Source organism: Mobula birostris, chromosome 24 (assembly GCF_030028105.1).
Source record: "Mobula birostris isolate sMobBir1 chromosome 24, sMobBir1.hap1, whole genome shotgun sequence".
NCBI lineage: Eukaryota > Metazoa > Chordata > Chondrichthyes > Myliobatiformes > Myliobatidae > Mobula > Mobula birostris.
Window position 1 is genome coordinate 37,614,048 of NC_092393.1, and position 26,903 is coordinate 37,640,950.

Consider the following 26,903-nt stretch of genomic DNA (forward strand, 5'->3'; position numbering starts at 1 on the left):
TGCTGTGAATAATTTCTGAATCCTGGTGAAGGGATTGCACTTTAGGCAGCGTAAATGGAGAGACAGCACTTTGAGTGTGGAATAAATGGAGTTTTGACCTGAAACATTGACTAACCATTTCCCTCCATAGATGCTACTTGATCCACTGAGTTCCAGCAGCATCTTGTGTGTTGTTTCCAGTTTCCAGTTTCTCTTGTCTCTGTCAGTACTTTGAAATCGTTGGAGAGTAAAATTGCAGAAGAAACTTAAAGCAAAATCCTTAATATGCTGTAGATCTGAAATAATTAAAATAATAGTCTCTACGTTGTAGAGGTGTCCTGTGCTGTGAGCAGCACTTGGCTGTGGGTAGAGTAACCTAATCCTCAGTTCTAATCTCCCAATGTAGCATTTGAGAGCTGACATTTAAAACTGAATGAAATGCGGGGCTTGAGGCCCTCACCCCTCCCTGCCATCCTCCTGGCCAAAGTACTGAGTCCGGAAATTAAAATTGAAGACCTCAGGGAAAGTCTACAGTACCAGGGGGACTTCAGGGACTGTTGTGTACTCCGCTTCACAGAGACATGCTCACCCCCACACCAGGCACAGGACTATGGGGCCCAGGCAGTGGCATCAGGTAAAGGGAAAGGCAGTGCCATCCCCTTCATAATAACTTATAGTGGTGGACAGGTGTTGCGTTCTGTCTCCTGCTTTTCCAACTTGAGGCATCTGGTAGTCAAGTGTCATCCATTCCATCTGCTGAGGGAGTTCTCCACTGTCATCATTGTAGTCATATGGACGTCAAGCTGCCATTGTGATCAGCAGTTACAAGACAGCGCACTCTGATCCCTTCCTGATCATCACGGGGCCAGCTTGAAGAAGTCTCCGACAAAATGTCGCCAACAAGTTATCAGCAGAACCAGAGGAGTCCACACACTCTGTCACTGTTACACTGCCAACAAGACCACTTACCGTGCTATTGCACACCAGTGATTTAGCAAAGCTGTTCTCCTCTCAGCATATAGGCAGAAACTGAAAGTGTGGTCAAGGGAAGCAGAGGACTGCTTTGACTTGGTGGACGAGGATTACGGCCAAAGCACGTCTATACTCGTGTCATTGTACAGTTGCGCAGAAGAGATAATCCTAACAAGCTGCTTTGCTGCATGGTATGGAAACTACTGCGGTGGAGAGGAAGGCTCTGTATTTCTGCAGCAAATTTCATGACATATGTCAGTAATAATTCTGATTCTGAAAATCATTAATGCTACAATCTTAACAGTAACTGAATTCTGCTGCGTGTTATTTTCCTGTAAGGTCCTAATGCCATACAAATAAATGGAACTTGCTGTTTCCATGTCAGTCTTCCATTTGTAAATCAGTGGGCTGAATTTGAAATCATTCAGTTCCTTTTCAGCACACCGCTGCTTTGACCCTGCACTGATAGAACCTAGCAGTAGTATGTGCAGTTCATTGTATTAGCCTTTGACCTCCTCCACCTCTAGGTAAACACAACTAAGAGCTAAATTTTAGGTTAATAGTATGGACTTACAGTTTTTGCTTTACTCCTATTTTATCTTGTACTCCGAATTTCAACCTAGTCTAACTTCACTGAGCATAACTTCATTTTCTGTTGTTGATCTAAACTGTGAAATGGTTTTCTCAGCATTCTTTACACTAGGTTTCCCTTTTTAAAGTTTATTTTTGTCTTTCAGTATCCCAATGTGCTGACAATCTGTGTGGACTTGAGTAACTGGGAAGCCACAGAAAATGCACTGAAAGATGTAGGTCAGGTAGATCTTTTGGTGAACAATGCTGCGATTGGCATTTTGGAACCATTCCTCGAAGTTACCCAAGAAGCATTTGATAAGTAAGTGACAATATCTTTAAAGTATAAATCTGATTAAGCATTAATTACTCTCACTTGTATGGTTGAAAATGCAGTATTTATTTTCCCCTGCAACTAAATAAAAATTGTAGATGTAATTTCAAGTCACTTAATGATCAATTGTGATTTTTTTTGGATGAATTATCATTGTATAGCCATGGAAAAACTTTTGTTGAGAGCTTTGTCTGAAGTGCTTTTGAGTTTCAACTTAAATCAAGGTTGGAGAAAGCAAATTCTATAATCACTTAAGATTTAACTTTTTTTTTTGTTAAAATATTTATTTCAAAGATGATTTGCAGAACATTATATTTTGAAGTATTGGATATTTTTTATTTAAACCTAGCCAGAAAGGATGAAGTTAGTGCAAGGGAAGTTAGTGTGAGATGTGAGGCAACAAAGCCAGTGTTTTATTCATGTTTACTACAGTCAGTATATTTACTTTGCTGTTGGTAGGAATATAGGAAGATATTTTTCTGCTTGAGGACTTAGTTCTTTTTTTACTTCTGTTGTTGCTTCCTAATCCATCTACCTTTCCCCTCCTTATGTGGCAGTGGGGATCTAAACATCACACCAAATGCAGATCACAGCAGTGGGTGGAGCGTGTGACACATTCAACATGATGATCAAGGCAGAATAACAACAATGTGAATGGGTATTTGGGTATATGGGGGAGCAAGTGCTGACAGGCAGATATTAAGTTTAGCAAGAGTTGGTAGGTACGCTAGTGTAAGTGGATCCACAGATTGCATCCTGAAGAAGTCATTGTTTTGAGTGTTATCCCATGGAACTGCTCTGTTTGAGCAACTAGCGCATCATTCTCCGCAGCTTCTGCCATCTTCAATGTGACTCCACCACCAAACACATTTTTACCTTACCCCGACTCTTCTCACCTGTCTGTCACCTCCCCCTGTTGACCCTCCTTCCCTTTCACCAACGTTGCACTCTTCTCTCCTATCAGATCCCTTCTTCACCAGCCCTTTCCTTTTCCACCTATCACCTCCCAGCTTCTTATTTCACACCCCTCAACCACCCATCTGGCTTCACCTATCACCTTCTAGCTTGTACTTCTTCTCCTCCCCCTCCCACCTTATTCCGACACCTTCCCCCGACCCCCTTCCTTTCCAGTCCTGATGAGGGGACTGGCCTGAAATGTCTACTGTTGATTCATTTCCATAGATCTGCCTGACCTGCAGAGTTCCTCCAGCGTTTTGTGTGTGTTACTCTGGATTTCCAGCATCTGCAGAACCTCGTGTGTTTGAATTCCAAATGTGAGAACTGAAAGCTGAACTGATAATTTTCAGCACTGAGTATATGGGGGAGCATATAGGGGGAGCATATACAGCCTGTAGGACGTGTTTTATATCTGTCAATGTCATTCATTATTTTGATATTGTGAATGTTTTTTTAATTTTTCAGGATGTTTAATGTTAATGTGAAAGCTGTGTTGCATGTTTCACAGGTAAGAACATCACTGGACCCATGCTATAGTCATTTGTCAGATCCTTGCTTGGTCTCAGTTCTGAGATAAACTCAAGATGACTTGGGCTATGTTGGGGTTCAGTCAAGAGGGAAGGATGTCGGATTTTGTGAATAAAAATGAGTCATTTTATGTGCTTAACAGCCCTTAACTTCCATTACAAACAAACAAAGGCAGTTGCCATACACTGACGTCATTACACTGAGTGAATGCAATAACTCAGTGATGGTGTTTTTGAATTATGTAGAACAGTTTCTATTGTGAACAATATGTGTCATCTGTCACCCAACACAAAGACCCCCAGCCCCCTGGAATTGACCAAAACTGGCATTGTGTGTTTGGAGCTCATACAAGCTGCTGAGCTCGGGTCACATGGGCTTTGGTTGATGTAACAACAGGCACCTCTGGCTCAGCCAGGGGTTTGCTAACCATGATAGAAATAGGTGTTTTTAAATAAAAAATAATTCCTCTGAGCCCCAGCAGGACCCACGGGAGATGATGGTGCCCACAATCGTCTGTCATGGAGGCCCGCAGAGAAGCCTTTAAGAAGCGGTGAAACCGCTTGCGCAGGCCGTTGGACTGCTGGCGATACATTGTGGTGTTATGTCATTTAATGCCGAGGTTTTGGGCTACTGTGGCCCAGAAGTCTGACTTCGATTGGGGACCCCAGTCAGAAGAAATATCAGATGGCGTGCTGAAGAGAGCGATCCAGGTGTTGATAAATACCTGAGCCACGTTCACAGACGTCATCGACACTCGTGGGACAGCCCAGTCCATCATGGTAAGGAGATGCCTGAAACCACGGGAGGGAAAGAGAGGACCAACCAGGTCCATGTTGAGGTTATCAAACCGTTGCTCAGGGATGTTGGAAAGTGCCGATGGTGCCCGAACACGACAATTAATTTTTGCCTGCTGACACACAACACAGGCTGCACTCCACTTCCGCGCTGGGAGGGTGGGGCGCAGGGACCTGCCGGCTGAAGAAGGTTAGCGGCTGCCATGCGCCTCCAAACAATTGTTTGTGCCTAAGGCATCGGTAGTGTTGGCTACGGTGCATTGGGATGCACGTGCGCCAGTACGGTTGCGTTCGATAACGCTCATTTGGTGTCTTCAAATGCTCTGGTCATGTCCACTGACCACTCAAGCATATGAATAGGGGCACTGTCTCTAAGGGCACTCTACAAGGGGAGCAAGCATAAGTTCACCAGCTTGCCGAATGAAATGGTTGTAGGAGTTCACCATACCTAAAACCTCTTGCAGTGCTTTGGGAGTGCAGGGCGGTGGAAAATCCATAATAGTGGTGACCTTTGATGGCTGAGCTGTCACATCTTTTCTGAAGATGTGATGGCTGAGAAAGTCAAAAGTAGACAACCCGAACTGGCATTTAGAGGGGTTAATAACCAGCCACTTTGGCTTAATTGCTTGATAGCTGTGTGGAGTTGTGACAATTGTTCAGTTTTAGATGCACTGGCGACAAGTATGTTGTATGGGTAAACAAAAAACAAATTTTAATGTTTTAACACAGATTCTATAAGTTGCTGGAAAGTCTGTTCTGCATTTTTCAGCCCAAGCAGCATGCACAGAAACTCTAATAGGCCAAACGGGTCTGTAATAGTTTTGGGAATGTCCTCAGTACACACAGACATCGACTAAGGCACTGGTAGCACCTGACTTAGTACACTTGGGGGAAAGAAAATCATCTTTCCGGCTAAGTGTGCTGAAAAGATTTAAATATATGGCACCAGGTAATGATCGGGGGTGGTGGTCTTGTTAAGGTGGCGGTCATCGCTGTATGGATGGCAAGCACCATTAGACTTGGGCACCACGTGGAGGGTGAAGCCCAAGGGCTATTCGACCTACGTACAGTGCCGAGGACTTCAATGTTAGCAAGCTCGGCCATCATGCTGGCCAGCTTTTCTGAGATCAGTCTATGTGCACAGGCATGGACCAGTCAGCTAGTTGTGGAAGTGTGGTGCTTAACCCCCAGGTTTTGTCACTGTAATGGAAAATGTGGGCTTGGTGGGGTTTGGAAATTGCCCAGCAGGCGAGTGAATTCACATCTGGTGGTGCATACACTAGACAGTCACTGTGGGGAATTTACTTTGCGTCCATAGCCAGCAATTGTTAAGATCTACTAACAATCCTTAGCCCTTGTGCTGAGCAGAGAGCTGGCAACTTTAGCCAAGACAAAGTGCCATGTTTAAATGTCATCCACTGAAGCAGACCTTTGGGCATCATGTCCTATACGTCTGATCTGTTGCTCTCTGCCTTACCCTCAATGGGCGATGCTGGCAGCACACTCCCTTGAGCATTCATGCCGCATAGGAAATGTCGTCCTGAAAGGGTGTCCATACTAAACAATAGATGACTCCAGCAACTGAAACCCATGGCGTACACAGGTGGTGTCCCGGCACTGTCGAAGCTGCCTGGTGCTTGGCACTTGGAGTCTGTGCTGAAGTGTGCGTGATAAAAGCATAGACCCGCTTTTGTCTTCGGTGCCACGGCCATGAGTCTGCTGGAGGCTCTGCTGGCAGAGATTGAGACGGAACGGAAGAGAAACAATGGTGCTCTGCATGGTTGAGTATAGACTATTGGCCATTGTGGCAAGTTCCCTGTAGTCCTTCACAGGTATATAAGTGAGGGCTTTGCAAACATGATCAGGCATTTGTTGTGTAAAGAGATCTTTAAAAATAAAACAAGCAGCGTGATTGCCCAGGAGAGATAGCATGTGGTCCATTAGTTCTGAAGGCCTATTATGGGCCAGGCAAGGAGAGCAACTGTTTTGCTTGCTCAAACTCAGACAGTCCAAAAGTTTGTAACAGGTAAGTTTTCAGCGTGACATATTTATCGTGTGCAGGTGGTCTCTCCGGTTGACTCACCACGGGTTGCAGTGGAACTACTTAGTGATGCTATGACATAGTAAAATTTGATAATGCTCACAGTGATTTCTTGCAGTTCAGATTGGACTTCCTCTATGAAAAGCATGGGATAGCATGTTGCTCCCAAAACTCCTGACAGCTTCAGAGCAACTGTGTGTGTTAATGTGTCATTGAGTTAGTCTGGAACCATCCTCCATGTAGATGTATCTAACACTATTTAAACCCCATACACTCTTGATACTGTCTTTCATATTCTACAGCACCTTTTACAGATGCCTGATTGTAATTATAAAATTACCTTCAGGAGAACCTCTCCCACGTCAAAATAACAATTGAAAACTGTTCTGCCTTTGTAGTGTATAGTAACTTGTTGCTATTAAGTGCAGTAATCATTGTTAGTTTTTTCTCCCCCAAGATAATTGCAAAAGGAATGAAATGCCGTGGGTCAGGTGGTTCCATAGTGAACATTTCCAGCCAGGCATCCCAATGTGCGCTGAAAGATCACACTGTATACTGTGAGTAACACAGTCCAACTATTTTACTCTTTGAAAAGTAGTTTTGATTTCGAGCTGGTTATTTCATGTATGAGGCAAACTTGATGGTATCATGTGTCCTTAACTATTTTGTAATTCACATTTACACACAACCTCGTAACTTTTTTTTCTGGGTACTCTTGTGGCTGCTGCACAGGCCACTGTTGTGGAAGCTGGGTACTCTTAAAAGATTGTGTTAACATGAATAAGATGCAGCAAAGATGCTGACTGTATTACTTAGTTTTCTGCAGATGTGGAATAGTCTAAAGGAGAAGAGATGGGAGAAAAACACGATACTAAGGTCTGAATCCTAGCTGATAAACCTTGAGTGGAAATGTACTTCCCACTTAGATTTACTAAATTGACTTGAAGGACAGTTTCATTATACGTCCCTGGCCCTCAACAATTATGTTGATGTTAGCAGTCACTACATGATGTACTCCTTGTTGCTTCTAAACATTTCAGTTCCTCCTGCATTTGCCTTCTAGCCCAAGGGAGCTTCAGATCTGTCAAATTGTTTCCATGGGTGGAGTTCAGTGGCCCCATAGTTGTTACCTAATCAACCATTGTTAACAACCATTACATCATGGGTGCTCTGACTTCTAATGAGATACAAGTTAACAGAGGCAGCTTTTAAACACTTCAACCATTGGATGAGCATTTTGATAAACCTTTTTGATCAAGTTGCCTCCCTGTAGTCCTAAGCCTCATGTTAGCCCTGCACCAGAGAGTAATTGGCCATAACTGCTGGCTGTTGTTTTGCAATCAGTTGTTCTTCCTCCTGGGTTCTATCAGTCGCTCACTATGTTGTTTTCCTCTGCTTTTTAAGGTGCCTCGAAAGGAGCTGTCGATATGCTAACAAAAGTGATGGCACTTGAGCTGGGACCACACAAGGTAAGCACTGACATGACCAGACAATGAGCATAGAAATGATCATCTGATACTGAGTATTTCTCTGAAAGCTCTACTGAGATCTAGCCAGAATAATCACCCTGTTTATTGATGTATCTTGACATGGAGGCTTTTTTTTCCATCTATTAGCAATTCAGGTTTGTTAATATCTGCTAGCTTCCTCATGGAACACATTTCCTTAGATCTACTAATCCTGTTATCAAAATGGAGTTTTTAAACTAAAATCTGGTTTTGAACCAACCAGCAAAGTGGAACATCACTTCCATTGGCCTGGTAATTGAACCTTGGATGTTATGTTAATATAAATGCATTATTAACATAGAATACATGCAGAACAGTACGGCACAGTATAGGCACTTCGACCCAGGACATATATAACCGACCAATATAACTAACTGCACAATCAATCTAAATTTTCCATCTTACACAGCCCATAACCCTCCATTTTTTGTTACATCATTTACTTATTCAACAGTCATTTAAATGTCTCTGTTGTATCAGTCTCTATCACCATCCACACCTACCACTCTGTGTCAAACAAAATGCCTCTGACGTGTCTTAAATGTTCCTCCACTCACCGTAAATGGATGTCCTCTGCTATTGGTCATTACCACCCTGGGGGAAAAGTGCTGTCTGTACACTCTTGTCTATTCCTTTTATAACCTTCTACACCTCTATCAAGTCACCTCTCGTCCTTTGTTGCTCCAAACAGAGCTCGCTTATTATTACGATAGAAACCAGTTTAGCCTGAACTAATTTGAAAATACTTCATGCCATCTTCAGGTTGATTTGAAAATGAGGTCTTCACAGATGGCTGAAATGTTCTACCATTCTTGATGGTGCATCAAGGCTATTTGGACCATCTGAGGATGTATTTTTGTATGAGTTCACCAGCAGAGGAACTTCAACAGTTTCCTGTGATTACTTCTGAAACTGATAATTCTTATACATAGTATGAAGAGTTAATAGCAATTACCTGTACCACAATATTGTATGGACTAATTTGAAAACTGAACCGTGTAGCAGGAACATTGAACTTTACAGATGTGTTTCAGATTTCTCACTTTGTTCATTTTGCAAGGAATTTCTGGAATTTTAATGGTGAAAATCTAAAAGTACCTAATTTATGTTGTAATGAAGCAGCAATTTTGAATCTAGCACAGATAAGAGTGAATGCCGTGAACCCCACAGTGGTGATGACTGCAATGGGTCGGACTGGATGGAGTGATCCAGTAAAAGCAGCAGGAATGTTGTCTCGCATCCCAATGGGCAAGTTTGCAGGCAAGTGACCAGGATAAGTTTGAGACTTTGAATGTTCACTCTGAGTTGTATTGACAGACCTGGTACAGCTTGACCACAACTATCATGGACCATAACATGAACCATGATTTTGTCCGGGTGTGTATTGGGCATCATTGACTCCAGTTTTATAAAACCAGCAGGACTGCTCTAAAAATTGGTGGCTTCTGAATCCAGTACAAATAAGTGCTGGGTCTCAACAAAATTAAACATGATTAAAAAATTTTAATTACCAGTAAATATTATAGAACGCAGACAAATATTATTTTTGAACTTCAAAGTTCAGTGGGGCCTTGTAAGCTACCTGAATCAAAATATATTATCTTTTAATCTTAATCATAGACAAAACATATCTTTTGCATTTTGCAAAGCTTGTAATACAGAAATTAGGGCTATATTTGTACCAGAAACTTTGAAGATGATAGGTACCTGGAACAACAGGATGAGGATTAAATAAAACCTTGCAATCACTTTGTGTAATTCATAAAAAAACAAGAACTATCCAATATTAAAATTTTAGTTTCAAGGTATGACCTAATGTGCACCTTTTTGGGATGTGCGAAAGTTGTAAGGGTTAAGCACTATGTCTGGTAATCCCTTTTGAACACAATTATATATGAATGATATTGGTTTGTGTAGAATTTTGATCAGAGTATTAGCAGTATCGATCACAGAAACTGACCCTTTGGCCCAAATTGTCCATGCTGACCAAGGTGCCCAAGCTAGCCTGTACTTGCTCCATATCCTAAGCATTTCCTATCTAAAGTTATCCGTAAATTCAAAGCTGTCTTCCTTCATCAGCGATTTAGAAACATAGAAAGTTTACAGCACAATACAGGCTCTTTGACCCACAAAGCTGTGCTGAACATGTCCTTACTTTAGAAATTACCTAGAGTTACCCAAAGCCCTCTATTTTACTAAGCTTCATGTACCTATCCAGGAGTCTCTTAAAAGTCCCATTGTATCGGCCTCCAGCACTGTTGCCAGCAGCCCAATCCACGCACTCACCCACTCTCTGCATAAAAAAACCTATGGCTGACATCTCCTCTGTACCTACTTCTAAGTGCTTTAAACCGTGCCCTCTCATGTTAGCCATTTCAGTCCTGGGAAAAAGCCTCTGACTATCCACACGATCAATGCCTTTCATCATCTTATACATCTCTATTAGGTCGCCTCTCATCCTCTGTCGCTCAAAGGAGAAAAGGCCAAGTTCACTCAAGCTATTCTCATAAAGCATGCTCCCCAATCCAGGCAACATCCTTATAGAAACATAGAAAGCCTACAGCACAATACAGGCCCTTCGACCTGCAAAGTTGTGCTGAGCACGTCCCTACCTTAGAAATTACTTAGCTTACCTATAGCCCTCTATTTTACTAAGCTCCATGAACCTATTTAAAAATCTCTTAGAAGACCCTATCGTATCCGCCGGCACCACCGTTGCTGGCAGCCATTCCACGCACTCACCAGCCTCAGTAAAAAAACGTACCCCTGACATCTCCTCTGTACCTGCTCCCCAGCACCTTAAACCTGTGTCCTCTTGGGGCAACCATTTCAGCCCTGGGAAAAAGCCTCTGACTATCCACACGATCAATACCTCTCATCACCTTATACAGCTCTATTAGGTCATCCCTCATCCTCCGTCACTCCAAGGAGAAAAGGCTGAGCTCACTGAACCTATTCTCATAAGGCATGCTCCTCAATCCAGGCAACATCCTTGTGAATCTCCTCTGCACCCTTTCTATGGCTTCCACATCCTTCCTGTAGTGAGGTGACCAAAACTGAGCACAGTACTCCAAGTGGGGTCTGACCAGGGTCCTATATAGCTGCAACATTACCTCTCGGCTCCTAAACTCAATCTCATGTTTGCCTTCTTAACCACAGGGTCAACCTACGCACCAGCTTTGAATGTCTTATGGACTCGGAATCCTAGATCCCTCTGATCCTCTACACTGCCAAGAGTCTTACCATTAATACTGTATTCTGCCATCATATTTGACCTACCAAAATGAACCACCTGACCCTTATCTGGGTTGAACTCCATCTGCCACTTCTCAGCCCAGTTTTGCATCCTATCAATATCCCGCTGTAACCCCTGACAGCCCTCCACACTATCCACAACATCCCCAACCTTTGTGTCATCAGCAAATTTACTAACCCATCCCTCCACTTCCTCATCCAGATCATTTATAAAAATCACAGAGTAGGGGTCCCGGAACAGATCCCTGAGGTACCGACCTCCATGCAGAATATAACTCGTCCACAACCACACTTTCCCTTCTGGATCCACAAAGCAAGGTCCCCTTGGATCCCATGCCTCCTTACTTTCTCAAAAGCCTTGCATGGGGTCCAATCCATATACACTACATCTACTGCTCTACCTTTGTCAATGTGTTCAGTCACATCCTCAAAAAATTCAATCGGGCTCGTAAGGCATGACCTGCCTTTGTCAAAGATTTTGTTAATATCATTCTCAAACTTCTTTATCATGACTCCTACATTGACATCCAAATCAGGACTGAGTACTCAGCTTTGTAAAGCTCCACTGAACACAGCCTTTGAATCTACTCCTGCTCATCTTCACTTCATGGGGAAAGGCCATCAAATTGTATACCAACAAATTTTGGATTAATAATTATTTTTTTCTCATTCGTCCTGCAGAACTTGAAGATGTAGTGAATGCAATAATCTTCCTCCTCAGTGACAAAAGTGCAATGATAAATGGAGTGACTCTGCCTGTGGATGGAGGATTTCTAGCTTCATAAAACAGTTCGTGGGTTAATTATGGGTTCATAAAAGGAAAATTCTGTTTAATCCAGTTGTAAATGGTTTTAACATTGCAAAGAGCCCACTTCAGACATTCCTGGGAACTTTATGCTATAATGTTGCTGGAGTGTGTCACATTTTCTAATGCTCCAGTTCATGCTGAATGACTGTCTCAGTTTCTGTCTTTAATGCGGCATGGTAGCGTTGTGGTTAGCACAACCCTTCACAGTACCCACGGTCCAAAGATGTATTGGTTGGGAGGCTACTTGAGCATTGTAAATTGTCCTGTGATTAGACTAGGATTAAAGTCGGGGGATTGCTGGGCGGATTGGCTCAAAGGGCCAATTCCTCACTGTATCTCAATAAATAGAATCCCAAACAAGAGAAAATCGGCAGGTGTTCTAAGTCAAAGTAATACACACAAATTACTGGAGGAACTTTTCAATTCTACTTCCCATTCCCATTCTGACACGTCAGTCTCCTTTACTGCAGTGATGAGGACACATTCAGGTTGGAGGAGCAACACCTTGTATTCCATCTGAGTAGCCTCCAACCTAATGGCACGAACATCGATTTCACAAATGCGGTAATTGCCCTCCCCACCTCCCCCCTTCACCATTCTCCATTCTCATTTCCCCTTCTCATCTTTTCTCCTTTCCTGCCCATTACTTCCCTCTTCCCCCTTCCCCTACTTCCATGACCTTCTGTCCTGTCCTATGAGAGACCCCCTTCTCCAGTTCTTCATCTCTTTCACCATTTGGCTTCCCAGGTCTTTTCTTCAGTCCTCGCACTCTCGCGATTTCACCTATCACCTTGTACTTCTTCCTCTCCTTAACCATATAACAATTACAGTATGGAAACAGGCCAACTCGGCCCTTCTAGTCCGTGCCGAACTCCTTCCCCCGTCATCTTATTCTGACCTGGTCTCTCTTTGCCAGTCGCGATGAAGGGTCTTGACCCGAAACATTGACTGTTCACTCTTTTCCATAGATGCTTCCTGGCCTGCTGAGTTCCTCCAGCATTTTGGAGGAATTCCAATACTTTTTGTGTATTACATTAATTTAAATAAATAAGATTGTGGGCTTTAGTCTGATCATAAACCTCTACAAAGAGCATTATGAGTAGTGTTTTAAAAGAAAATCAATTAAAATGTTGCATCAGATTGATTCATCAATATTTATAACAGTTTTGGTTCCAATGCAATCTGATTTCTGAATTGCTGACAACATGGAGAACAGTTGTCTGAAAGCAAACTGCAATTAAAAGAAATCCAAACAAAAATTTGCCCAGGTATTTGGTGACCATCGACAATGGAGCAGAATAGGGGATTTGGCCCACTGAGTCTTCTCTGCCATTTCATCATGGCTGATTTTATTATCTTTCTGAACCCCATTCTCCTGCTGTCATCCCGTAACCTTTGATGCCCATCCTAATGAAAAATTTATCAACCTCTGCTTTAAGTATACCCAATGACTTGGTCTTCAGCCATCTGTGGCAATGAATCCCATAGATTGAGAGAAAATGAATGTTTTAGCTCTGACTTTAGAAATGAAAATTAGATAATGCACGCGCTTTAATTTGCAGAGCAGGAGTAGTGATGTAGACTTGGTTTTGGTATTATCTGAATGAGTGGTTGATTTTTAAATCAGAGCTAAATTGCTTGAAGGAGGCTTAAAGTACACAAGAAATGGGGTGGGGGGGAATATATCAAACTTTGTCTGAAATCATTGGGTTGGGTTGCATCTGTGGAGAGGAAAACAGAGTTCATGTTGCACGATGATCTTGTTTTTTTCCTAAACTGACCACCAGAAGCAAACTGGAAAGGCTGCTTCTGAAACAGTGTGGGAGGACAAAGGAGGATGGGAATGGGCTGGAGAACTGAAGTGGGAGCTAAAGAGAAGCCTAGTCATTATTGTAGAATGCACAGAGGTGATATGGAAGATAATGTAGTGAAAGCCGTTTTTGATTCAGGCAGTCAAATGTAGCAATATGGTCACCACACATCAAACCTTAAAAAGCAACCCTTTAAAATGATCTTTTTTGGGGACTACCAGAAGTGATTAACTCCTTGATTCTTATAAAATGTCATGTCTGTATTACATCAATTCCCTGTAACTGTTCCATTACAGATTGTGCTCCAATAGCTCTATTAGAAGGCGGTACCATGTTTCTTGTAACCATCAAGAGCTAACTGGTGCAACAGTGTAGTTGAAAGTAGTGTTACATGAAGATGCTGATTTACCCAGTAGAAACTATTCTTTAAAGTTGTTTGTTAGCATTGCCAGCAGTGGAGGTAAAATGACACTTGGCACAGCAAACACAAATACGGATCGACCTTCACTAATACAAATCGACCTGTAATCTGGTTCCTTCAATAATCTCGCACTGATTATGCTTAATGTGATCCTTCTGTACTTCAGCATTTTCACTAATCCAGCACTCCTCAGGTCCCAATGGTGCTGTTGTAGTGTGGTCGAAATCACCGGAGAGACGGAGTCACTAGTAGATACAAAGCAGCTTCTTTATTCAACACAACAAGGTACAGCAGGCATCATACGACGGAGACGCTTTCGGTAGAAAAGTCTGCTAGCCCAATGTGGGCTCGATATTTATAAGCTAAACACAAAGGCAATCGCTACTTAAAAAGTTATAGACGATGCTTCCTTTTGAAGCTTCATACAAAACATCACACCTCCTAACTTCATCCTTTCTTTCCAATGCCAACATGTCTGGGTTGGTATCCACCCCCTTTAGGATTGCAAGTTAAATCCACAATGCATTTATTTGGCATTTTACATGCTAACATAGAAGACAATTAATATTTATAAAGTATAGATAATAGTGTCCTCAAAACTACAGCATCTGGTCAAACTACAGTGCCAGAAGCATCTGGTATTCACACCTTTTTAGGAAGCACATTGTTGTGAACTCAATCCACAGTACTTTGTCAAATAGAAGTCTGGTGGCCAGAGTCATTTAAGTGTAAATGAATCATCTACCCAAAAACTCGCTCTAACAGTGCCGGATTAGTGAAGGTCGACCTGTAGTAAGAAGGGTTTACTGGTAAAACAGAGATGGACTGACATGCTGTGCTTTCAGCGTTTCTTTAAAGAGCAAATGAGATCATGAGTGAAAATGCCAGTCTGGGTTGCAAAACTCTTCACTTTATATTAGGTAGTGCTGATTTATTTTCTGGACTGGAATCCAACACCAATATGACAGTCATGATGAAATCCCTTGTGCTTCCAGCATTATCACCACAATAGTGTTGCTCAACCTTTGTGTTTGAGGTTATGCTGCAGCAGAAAACTTGATAAACTTGCCGTGTTACTACTCTGCATCCTGTAGTTACTGTCTAATCATTAGCTGCTTTAAAAATGATTCTGCTTGAATTATTTACATTTCCTTGCACTGTTTGCTTGTGTTTATCTCAATTCTTGTCTAACCGGTGATAAGATATTATTCTAAATAGATTCTTGATACTTGGCATGAATGCCAGTGCCTTGATCCTGAGGAGTCCAGTGTGGTATGAAGGACTATTTTCAGTTGATTCTTAAAAAAAATAATCAAAACATATGTATTACAAAGATCATAAAGAAAACAAGGCAATGAAGTTTAAGATTCATTTTGGTTTAAGAATTTGCAGCTTAAGAATGTATATTAGAAATTTTCAAACTTGTATGAATGCATTTAAGAAATTACAAAAATAAAAGACAAAAATAAACACTGATGTTTCTGGGAGTGCCGGAGCATTTCCGAGGTTAAGGCTGGGATGTTATATTAGAATAAAGTATTAGGGACCACACAAAAAAAACATAAAGTAGCTCAACACTGCAGACTTTCCCAGGGATTGGAAGTGGAAAATTTCTTCACTTTTTCACAAGCTGATAATAAAAGTCAATGATGCCCTTCGACCAGAACAGAGGATGGGCTGCAATTATATTAGTTGCGAAAGCAAAAAGGTTTTAGCATTCAGCATCATGCAGTCTATTTTTACACCAGATACTCAATATCTGAAATTATAGGTATTCTTGCATCTCAAAACTATGTATCGCTGAGCGTTTATTACAAAAGATCATTTTTCATAAATATGAATATGGGTTATTTCATATATTTACCCTTTTTCTCTGTGTGAATTACAGCAACAGTCATTTGTCCATTATTCCAGTTCATTACTATTTTACCTTTATTTGTTACATGGATAGCAGAACTACCTGGCTTTGCAGCACTTCAAGGCAATCTTGATTACTGCCCACGGAAACCAATGGATTGAGCCAGAGTATAATGTGCTTACACTACTATTTAGAGTAGTGGTCGCCAACCTTTTAAGTCCAAGATCCCCTACCTCGGCCTCAGTGAAAGGCAAGATCGACCTACTAAATGGTTTAGTCACACACATGTGCACCGAGCTGAAAAGACTGGAAGTAAAACCCCGCAACCCGGAAACAACCTGTCTTTACAAACAGCTTTCTGTAGTGGGAGTATTGCTATATTACTGTTATCTTAATTTGTATTACTTTATAATGCTCACATTACAACACCTTTAATTCTATGTTTCATTATTTAGTTTTACTTCAACACAAAAAATGAATAAAAATTGACTGTTGCATTCAGTGTGATGACTGGGGCTGAATACTTTCTGCTAGTTCCCTGAAATTCGGCTCATAACTACAGACAGCCAGTCTGTGAGGTGTCTGTCAGTACATAGATTTCATAATTTTCAGCACCCTTGCAAACCTCCTGACAGACTGAATATTTGAATGGACAGTTTCCTTTGTTAGACTGAATGTTGAAGCTGCCATGTTTTTCAGGTGTTTTGTATTGGTAAACTGTTAACTGAGACACTAGTACAAGTTTCAGATAATGACACTACTGTTTTTTTTTGTGTCCCAGTTATTTACATTTGGGGAATGTTGGGATTTAAAGGGGGAGAAGTGTTGTAATGTGAGCATTATAAAGATAAGTTAATACAAATTAGGATAATGGTAATATAGCAATACTCCCACTACAGAAAGCTGTTTGTAAAGAGAGGTTGCTTCCGGGTTGCGGGGTTTTACTTCCGGTCTTTTCTACCGCGGGACATAGCAGGGGAGCTATACACAAATGCGCACTGGGCAGAAAGAACAGCTGGTGATCACTAATTTAGAGCAATACTGGCAAGGATAACCTGTTAGGATCATCTAGTCACAGAGTTAGTTATTCTCAACATTCAGTAAAACAAGGCCCTCCCTATCAGTGACAGCTATGGCTGTAAGAACAGCGGCTCACGGTTCTACACATTGTATTTACACATATATCTGTTTGTGATCATGTTGATGCACACGCTCAATGTGCATAGCATACGGTGCGTACACATTATAGAGTATTCGTATTTTCAGGAATATTTGTGATAGCAAAATGTCTCACCATGTTACAACAATGTCCTAGTGAAACCTTTCACCATGCTCGTCATTGACGGTACCCAGATATGCAGTGGAGAAGTCTAAATGGGAACGCAGAAATTTATCGTCAGTGACATGTTGTACTTCATGGTTTTGTATGCTTAAAGCATGTTGTCAGCCTGCTGCATGTAGTATGGTGCTCTGCTGTTTGTAAGAAAATTTTCACCAACATGCTTGAATGCCTTCCATGCGATTTTTCTCCGGTCCCACTAGAAGTTTTTCAAATTGCCTGTCATTGATGACCTGTTTGATATGTGGACTGTCAAAAATGCCTTTCTTAATCTTGGTATCAGTTATTCTGAGAAATACCTGTGTCAAATATGGAAACCCTTCACAGAAATTTTTGTATCTGGTAACTGCAGATTCCATCCTTGAAGTCTTGAACTCAGGAATTCTGCTTTTGCCTTTGACAAACCCCAAGTCTGACCAGGTCATTTAATTCATGAAGTTATCAGATAAGGCTCACTGATAACATGTTGAACAGTTTAAAATCTGTATCAGTAGCAGGGTCTTCTTCCATTTGTTCAACATGTCATCTTCATGTGCCTCCTCTAGAAGTCTGTGGTGGCTTCTGTATTGGAAGATTATTATCAGACGGCACAGGACTCATAGCTGAACATTGGGGTACTCAATGGAATTCTTGTTTTTAACTGAGAAACAGACATACTGGTGAGACAGAGGTAGCAGTGTGCCACATGATGCTTTTGCTGTTGCCATATCAGTACAGCGAATGGCATCAACTTCCGAGTACCTCTGTGTCAAGCTCAAAGATCAACAGCGCATGTAATGCAACAAATGTGAGGGGCCCAGACTTTGTCTTGGCCGCCAATGTTACACCCAAAGTAGAGCTCAAAAGCTCTCGTAGTAAGAGGAGTCATGCTCCGTCTTTGAGATTTAAGCGTATGCTAGCAACATATATAACAAAGTATTGTGGGCTTTTGCAGCATTTGTGAGACATTTTACTTATAATAACCTTTACTTCCTGAGAAAACTAAAGAAATTTGGCCTGTCCCCTAAAACCCTCACTAATTTTTATAGATGCACCGTAGAAAGCATTCTTCTAGGGTGCATCACAACCTGGTATGGAAGTTGTCCTGTCCAAGACCAGAAGAAGCTGCAGAAGATTATGAACACAGCGCAGCACATCACACAAACCAATCTTCCGTCCGTGGACTCACTTTACACCGCACGCTGTCGGAGCAGTGCTGCCAGGATAATCAAGGACATGACCCGCCCAGCCAACAGACTTTTCATTCCTCTTCCCTCCGGGAGAAGGTTCAGGAGCTTGAAGACTCGTACAGCCAGATTTGGGAACAGCTTCTTTCCAACTGTGATAAGACTGCTGAAGGGATCCTGACCCAGATCTGGGCCATACCCTCCAAATATCTGGACCTGCCTCTCGGTTTTTTTGCACTACATTACCTCCCATTTTTCTATTTTCTATTTATGATTTATAATTTAAATTTTTAATATTTACTAATTTTAACTATTTTTGATATTTAATATTTGTAATCCAGGGAGTGTGAAGCGCAGAATCAAATATTGCTGTGATGATTGTATGTTCTCCCTCTCCACGTCACTGATGTAGTCCAAGGGAAGGGCAAGTGCTGATACAGCTTGGCACCAATGTCGTCACAGAGGTTGCCAGAATGAAGTTGTAACCAACAACAAACTGTCTTAGGGACCCCGGAGCCTACGTGGGTGGGTGTGGCCTGTCACATAACCGGCAACAATAAATATAGAATCGAGTCAGGTTTTAAAAAACAAACAAACATTTATTAAACTCTGCTCAAAAAATGTAGTGAAATGTTTTCAAAAAACAGACTTAACTGGAAGTTAACTGCTATATGGCAACTCTGGAGCAGTTCCTAAAAGGGTAAATGCGAAAAAAGTTCTTAAAGTGGTAAATTCAAACACAGTTCTTAGAATGGTAAATTCAAAAGTTCCAAGAGATTTATACAGTCAATTAGGGGAGACTTTCCTGAAGTAAAGAATTCTTCAAAGACGTCACTTTACTGCTGATCCCAGCTGGAGCCTGCCTTGTCCGCAGAATTCACAACGACGGAAATAAAACGGTTTAAAGGAACTGACCATTTCCTCTGGCGAATAGACACTGCACTATCCTTCCTACTTCAGCAGGGGATATCTCAGTTGCAGGTCACTTTTTCTTGAACGAAGATTCAATAAAGGTCAATCCTCTCCAAAACCGCCAAACGATATCAGCTTTACTCGACTCGGCGAATTCCTGCACTTTGGTAAGGTCTTCACTCTCCAATACTACTTACCATAAAAAGTAGAACTCCACTTTAAAACAAAACTGTGTCATAAGCCAAATACGCAGCAAAGTGGGGTATCTAACACAAAACTAAACTGAAAACTAACTGCATCACATCGGGGTCTCCTTTATATACCTGTTGAGAACAGGTCATCACGTGACCTCACTGGCAGGAAAATTCCATCATGTGACCTCCGCAAGACCATTACATCGTGCTCATAAGACACTCAATTACATCATGGTAATAAGACAGTCACGAGACATCCATGAGGTATGTAACAGGCCACAAAGCAGCAGAGGTTTAAAATCAGAGTTTTCCTTCTCCTAGTCGAGCTGCCGTGCCCCACCTGCCCAAGCATTTTATTTATCAATCAGATGTTTTACTAATAATATCTTTAACTGAAAAAAATGTTAACAGCTTCTACTTCAAAATCTAAATGTAACACGTAAGCAATTTAAAATTTCGAATCATTCAAAATGTACCATATCTAATTAAAGCAACACACACAAAAAATACTGGTGAACGTGCAAGGCCAGGCAGCATCTATTGGAAGAGGTGTCGACGTTTCGGGCTGGGACCCTTCGTCGGGACTAACTGAAAGGAGATAGTGAGAGATTTGAAAGTGGGAGGGAGAGGGGGAGATCCAAAATGCTGGGAGAAGACAGGAAGGGGAGGGATAGAGCTCGGAGCTGGAAAGTTGATTGGCAAAAGGGATACGAGGCTGGAGAAGGGAGAGGATCATGGGATGGGAGGCCTAGGGAGAAAGAAAGGGGAGGAGTGGGGGAAGCCCAGAGGATGAGCAAGGAGTTATAGTGAGAGGGACAGAGGGAGAAAAAAGAGAGAAGAAAAAGGTTAAATAAATAAATAAACCCCCTCTTTCTGCTTTCCACAGGGGTCGCTCCCTACGCAACTCCATTGTCCATTTTTTCCCCCCATCCCTTCCCATTGATCTCCCTCCTGGCACTTATCCTTGTAAGCGGAACAAGTGCTACCCATGTGCTTACACTTTCTCCCTCACCACCATTCAGGGCCCCAGACACTCCTTCCAGGTGAGGCGACACTTCACCTGTGAGTCAGCTGGGGTGATATACTGTGTCCGGTGCTCCCGATGTGGCCTTCTATGTATTGGTGTGACCCGACTCAGGCTGGGAGACGCTCTGTCCGTCAGAGAAAGCAGGATCTCCCAGTGGCCACACATTTTAATCCCATGCCCCATTCCCATCCTGATATGTCTATCCACGGCCTCCTCTGCTGTAAAGATGAAGCCACATTCAGTTTGGAGGAACAACACCTTATATTCCGTCTGGGTAGCATCCAACCTGATGGTATGAACATTGACTTCTCTAACTTCCGTTAATGCCCCACCTCCCCTTCGTACCCCATCCCTTATTTGTTTGTTTGTTTATTTATTTATTTATTATTTTTCTCAAATCTTACTCTTCGTGATTTTTATAAATGACCTGGATGAGGAAGTGGAGGGATGGGTTAGTACGTTTGCTGATGACACAAAGGTTGGAGGTGTTGTGGATAGTGTGGAAGGCTGTCAGAGGTTACAGCAGGACATTGATAGGATGCAAAACTGGGCTGAGAAGTGGCAGATGGAGTTCAACCCAGATAAGTGTGAAGTGGTTCATTTTGGTAGGTCAAATATGATGGCAAACATAATATTAATGGTAAGACTCTTGGCAGTGTGGAGGATCAGAGGGATCTTGGAGTCTGAGTCCATAGGACACTCAAAGCAGCTGCGCAGGTTGACTCTGTGGTTAAGAAGACGTATGGTTTATTGGCCTTCATCAATGGTGGAATTGAATTTAGGAACTGAGAGGTAATGTTACAGCTATATAGGACCCTGGTCAGACCCCATTTGGAGTACTGTGCTCAGTTCTGGTCACCTCACTACAGGAAGGATGTGGAAGCCATAGAAAGGGTGCAGAGGAGATTTACAAGGATGTTGCCTGGATTGGGGAGAATGTCTTATGAGGATAGGTGGAGTGAACTCGGCCTTTTCTCCTTGGGGCGACGGAGGATGAGAGGTGACCTGATAGAGGTGTATAAGATGTTGAGAGGCATTGATTGTGTGGATTGTCAGAAGCTTTTTCTCAGGGCTGAAATAGTTGCCACAAGAGGACACAGGTTTAAGGTGCTGGGGAGATGTCAGGGGTAAGTTTTTCACTCAGAAAGTGGTGAGTGTGTGGAATGGGCTGCCGGCAAAGGTGGTGGAGATGGATATGATAGGGTCTTTTAAGAGACTTTTGGGTAGGTACATGGAGCTTAGAAAAGTAGAGGGCTATAACTAAGCCTAGTAATTTCTAGGGTAGGGACATGTTCGGCTCAACTTTGTGGGCTGAAGGGCCTGTATTGTGCTGTAGGTTTTCTATGTTTCTATGACAATAGAATCCTATTCTGTTTGAACTCATGTGGTGGGTGAAGCAGACAAAAAGAAAGAAGGGTTTAACTGTTGATTGCATGAGCAATTGGTCAGTTTTAAGTTACACAGAATAATATGACTATAGATGCTTACAATTGTTAGAAATTTTTTAAAAATTGCTATGAGCATAAGTATCATGTAATTCTTTTCCTTTTCTTGTCCAGAAAAACTGGGTGAAAATATCACCAATATTAATGTAATATATTTAAACAATGTATATATTTCTTTTGTGTGAACATAAGTTTCTATAGCTTTTTTCAACATAAAATTAAATTTGTGTTCTGGTGCCCCGCTTAATAATTAACTGGATGAGAAACATGACATTATACAATTGTTCAATATTGTGTCAAGGACTTGGATTGAGAATTTGGACTCTCCATATCTTTTTCTCTTAAGATATGAGAGGTAAATAGCACAGTATTTCAAACTGAAACTGTGACATGTATCTTTAAGTCCACTTCATCAGATCTAAATCTCAGAGGCATTTATTGGTGTTCTGTATCACTTGACTGAAGATTCATGCCTATATCTTTGATTACGTTTCTCTTGATATTTTCCAGCTCATTTTTCCCATGTCCATTTCAGCCTTGTGAAAGGCTGCCAATGGGTTAGAATGTCTTGAGTCTTTTTCGTGACATCTTCCTCTTACCCTTTAATATTATATACAAGAATATTTCCTCACTAGTTATGTTCTTGGGACCTGCATCAATGCATAGTTATAAAGGTAAGCGGAACATGGAGGTGTGCATACAGAGGGTTTTTCACCTTCAGCCAGTATTTCAAGCCATTTGCCATTCTGCCCCTCATTCTTACTGTCTTCTTCTTCATAATGTGCATCAGAAAAAAGATTGTCATAAATTAGAATCTGTTCATAACAGGGCCTGCTCTAAGATCTACATGTTTTCCTCCAGGTTCAAGTCTATAAATTGTCTCCTCTATCATGATGTCTTGTGTCCTGCAAAAGACAGAAATCAATGAAAATAGTTCTACCTCCTTTTTCCATCAGCTGCAGATGTTTTGGGGAAGTTTGCAGGGAGTGAGATAAAGGCCTTTCTCTAGTGGAAAAGAAAACTGTGATACAGTACTCCAAGAAAATTGAAGAAGTAATTGAAGCACATATCACTTTCAGCTGAGTCATTACACCTGCATATGTTCTGCCAAAGAATTAAAAATGAAACCTTGAATATCGTAGTAAAAATGTCATCACTCTCCTTAGAACTTGGATTTGGTGGACTGTGTCTGAATTAATGAATGTGAAAGCTGTGTGCCAAAGTGTGATAGCTATTCCTTCTGAACTGAACCATCTGTTCTACTCTTCAATTTAAAAAGGAACTTGAGTTGATCTCATGCAGACAATCATGGAGTCACTTAAGATTACCAATTTTCATTTTCCTATTTGATTATTACACAGATACCTTTGGCAAAATTTTGTTGAATGTTGTCATCCTGTCAACTTGGAATTTCGGACTCCTTTCCTTGTATTTGCTGTGTGCAAGTTCTTTGAAGGATAACAAGTATTTTAGTACTTCACTATATGCTTTTCCTAATTAGTTGCTTGGTTTTAGAATTGTAAATTATAAAGTGATCTCTTGGTTCAGGTTTTCAAATCAAGGCTACATGATATTTTTAGTTTAGAAAAATTACCTTGTACCTAGGTAATTCTGGATTTTGTATAATTCTGTGTCTTCCACAGCTGGATTTAAAACAAAACAAAAATGTAACTACTAATGTATGCATAATTTAACTGGACAAATTCTCCCAGTACACATGATTTTTTTTGTGTTCTATTGCTGAGCAGCAGTGAACGATCTGATTGGCCTATCAGAATTCTCTTTGGGAACTAGTTGACTTGATCAGCATTTCCGATCTGGCTATTGTTCACAATTGCACTTAATAAAAAAAACCTCAGAATCTGCTGAACAGCACATTGCATAGATTCTTTTCAGAGTAATTACTGATAATCAACAACATGATGCAATCACATTCGATGAACTACAATGAAACCAAAGAAACATGGTAAATCAGGCAACACTGGAAAAAATAGAGAATTAGTTTGATTTAGCAATAGTTCAGTTGTGGTTCAGCCAGGTTTCAAAAAAAACCTTGCTAATAACATTATTGTTATATAAATGTAAAACTGCTATCTTATTCATGTTTACAGCTGCAAATGCCAAAGTTGTTTTTAAATATTGCAAATATATTGTTGGTTAATCAAAAAGTGGAGATTCTGAAACTTTGTGAATTCAAGATAATGTAGCTTTAATGATGATGTGTTGGACGGTTCGGAACCAGACCCATAAACAGCTTGTTGACTAAAATGTAGACTGTTGTTAAAGTGAAAAAAGATTAAAAATGAAGAAAAAAGGATTTTCAGTCTTGTTATCTGTAATGAGCTATTTCAAGTACATACTTTAGCATACTCTTTTCAACTTCAATCAAAAGTTGCTTGACAATTTGGTATCATTCCTCTGAACTAAGTTATTGGTTCCAATCAATTCCAGAGGCATGAATATATAAGCTGACCTGAAAGAACTCAGCATATGTTTCATTATCTAATGTACCCTTTTTCAGATGAAGTAATTCTGAAAAATCAAGCACAATATTCTAGATGTGCTGCATCAAATGAGATTTCTGACTTTCTGAAAATATGTTCACTGAAGGTGTCTATCCTCTCATTTAAACATGTAGGTTCTATTGTTACATTCAAAGCACAGCAAGGAAGTTCTCTTTGGAGAATTATTATCACTTTTTTTGTATGTTCTTACTATGATAAAAATTGACTTATTTAGTACACAGTAACTAGTTTTCAAAATTATTTTTGAAATTCTAAACCTTGACATTAAAGAGTTTTAGTAGAAATCCACAATCTCAACTCTGAACAATATGACATGTCAGGGCAACTGTAATCATGATTTTCAAGCAGGAAAGAAAATGTCCAACAATGGTAACTACAATGATGTCTCCCTACTGAATTCAACAGGGAAGTTATTGACAGGCTCCTCCTCAACCGCACCTTCCCAATAATCAAGGAGCTGGTCCACAATTCACAATGTGGCTTCCATGCATCAAAAGATACAGTTATTATGACCTTCACTCCAGGATAAATTCTGGGTGCAGCATCAGCTACCGTCCATGGTGGTTACCTGACTAAGGCCTTTGGCACCATTAATCTGAGGGTGACATTTGGCTGTGTGCAGAAACTCATCTCCTTATGGTTGCTCCACAATAACATGTAAGCCTTGTTATGAACGGGTGGATCTCAAATCAAATCAAACCAAAGAAGATTTGTGTCAAACTACACAAGGAGCCAACATTTGCTAGTCTGGATAACAGATGTGGAGAGCATTAACCTGTAGTGATTACGTTCCAGAACTAAGGTCATCCTGATCTGTAGATAGTGTTTATATTTGCAGATGATCAAAGTCTGAGCTCCAGTACACCATCAACTCATTCAATGAAACAAAAGAGAAGATGGAAAGACTGAGGTTCTCAGAAAGCTCACTTTCAGTAACCAAAGGATTGAACATACATTCTGCATTCCTCTTTTCTTAGCAAAAGAGACCAAAATTCTACACAATACTTACCAAGGCTTGTATATTTACAGCAGTCCATCTTCTAGCACATAAGGCTAACACGTACCAGTTGTTTTTTTAACAATTTGCTGCACTGTACATTAATATATTTTAATGATTTATGTACAAAGAACACTGGACTATTAGAACAACAATAATTCCCAATTATTTGTCACTTATCGGGGTATCACTCTCTAAGGATTTATTAAAATTTGTGCCATAATTTGCTGCAGTGTATTTTCTGAATCTTAACCTTAAGCATAGGTATTTGAATGAAAAGATTTATAGGTGTTGTGATAGTTAATGGCTTAATCCTATGTATCAAGGTTGTCCAAGCTGAGGAGTGGTAGTGGGGATAAGCTCCCACTACCTAAAAGTGCTCCTCATGGCACACGCCTCAAATAGCCTCTGATAACCAAGTCCAGCTCCTGGCCTTCTCATGTGGCTTAGCCTCTAAGCCCGGCAGAACTGTTTCTACTGACAGGAGAAGGGGTGAAGGTGGGTCCTGGTGCCTTAAAACCAGTGCTTCAGGTAGATGGAGCTCGTCAGCCTGGGAAGGCAGTCCATCTAAGAGAGGGAAAACTCTGATTTCAAACCTCCGCTGCCTTGCGGCCATACCCACTCATGGGAAAGGGTTCAAGAGTAAACACTGAGGACAAATCCAGAGCTGGAGTCCCTAAGGCAGTCTGACATTACCTTCAACCTTATTCTGGCAGCTCCTGCGACGACACTGGTGCCAAGCTGCATCGGCCCTTGCCCTTCCCTTGGACAACATCGGTGTTGTGGAGAGGGGTGACTTGCTGCATGGGCAACTGCCGGTCTTCCATACAACCTTGCCCTGGCCTGCGCCCTGGAGAGGAGACTGAAGCAAGACTTTCCAGGTGCAGATCCATGGTCTCGTGAGACTAACGGATGCCAGCACCACCACATATGTACATAGTTAGGCACTCTCACATGGGAGGAGTTGACATTCTCTACAAGCAGTGGTATCAATAAAGTTCAGTTGGATATCCTGCATGCTGGACTATCCCTCATTAACAAACACAACATGGTGTCAGAAGTATTACATTGTCAATGAATTCGGGCTAAAGATTAACGGAGATCTCAGTAAGAAAGACTTTACAGTAAGACTATTCTTGTTTATATATATATATACTGTATATATAAGTATGGAAAATACCTTAATAACTTAAACTGCCTATCCTAGTTTGTAAGTGTGCTAAGCACTGGCCAGGGTTGCTAGGCCATCCCTCCAGGCTGCATCTAAAAGCAGATACATTGTAATAATCTGTGCACCGCTAGCTTGGGGAAGTGCATAGAGGCGCAGACACAGCAGAGAAGTCAGTCAAACTCTCAGGGAGAGAAACAAAGATGTTTGTAATCCAAATACATAAATAAGAAATAAATAAACAAACATGAAAATGAAGCAAATACCTGCACTACTTACATCTACTTACCTAAT

At 41.2% G+C, this 26,903-nt stretch overlaps 1 protein-coding gene across 2 annotated transcripts in view; it reads left to right on the forward strand.

Moving 5' to 3' along the window:
- dcxr (dicarbonyl/L-xylulose reductase) overlaps nucleotides 1–22,928 on the forward strand; it is a 28,503-nt gene extending 5,575 nt beyond the window's left edge. The window contains exons 3-9 of one of the 2 annotated variants that reach the window (XM_072242764.1): nucleotides 1,689–1,843; nucleotides 3,278–3,320; nucleotides 6,633–6,732; nucleotides 7,580–7,644; nucleotides 8,826–8,943; nucleotides 11,620–11,727; nucleotides 22,781–22,928. In XM_072242764.1, coding sequence (XP_072098865.1) covers nucleotides 1,689–1,843; nucleotides 3,278–3,320; nucleotides 6,633–6,732; nucleotides 7,580–7,644; nucleotides 8,826–8,943; nucleotides 11,620–11,723 — 585 coding nt within the window. In that variant the 3' untranslated portion in view covers nucleotides 11,724–11,727; nucleotides 22,781–22,928. Of the gene's footprint in view, nucleotides 1–1,688; nucleotides 1,844–3,277; nucleotides 3,321–6,632; nucleotides 6,733–7,579; nucleotides 7,645–8,825; nucleotides 8,944–11,619; nucleotides 15,432–22,780 lie in introns of those variants that run through there. The other variant, XM_072242763.1, reaches the window with a different exon arrangement.
- Nucleotides 22,929–26,903: the final 3,975 nt, after the last annotated feature.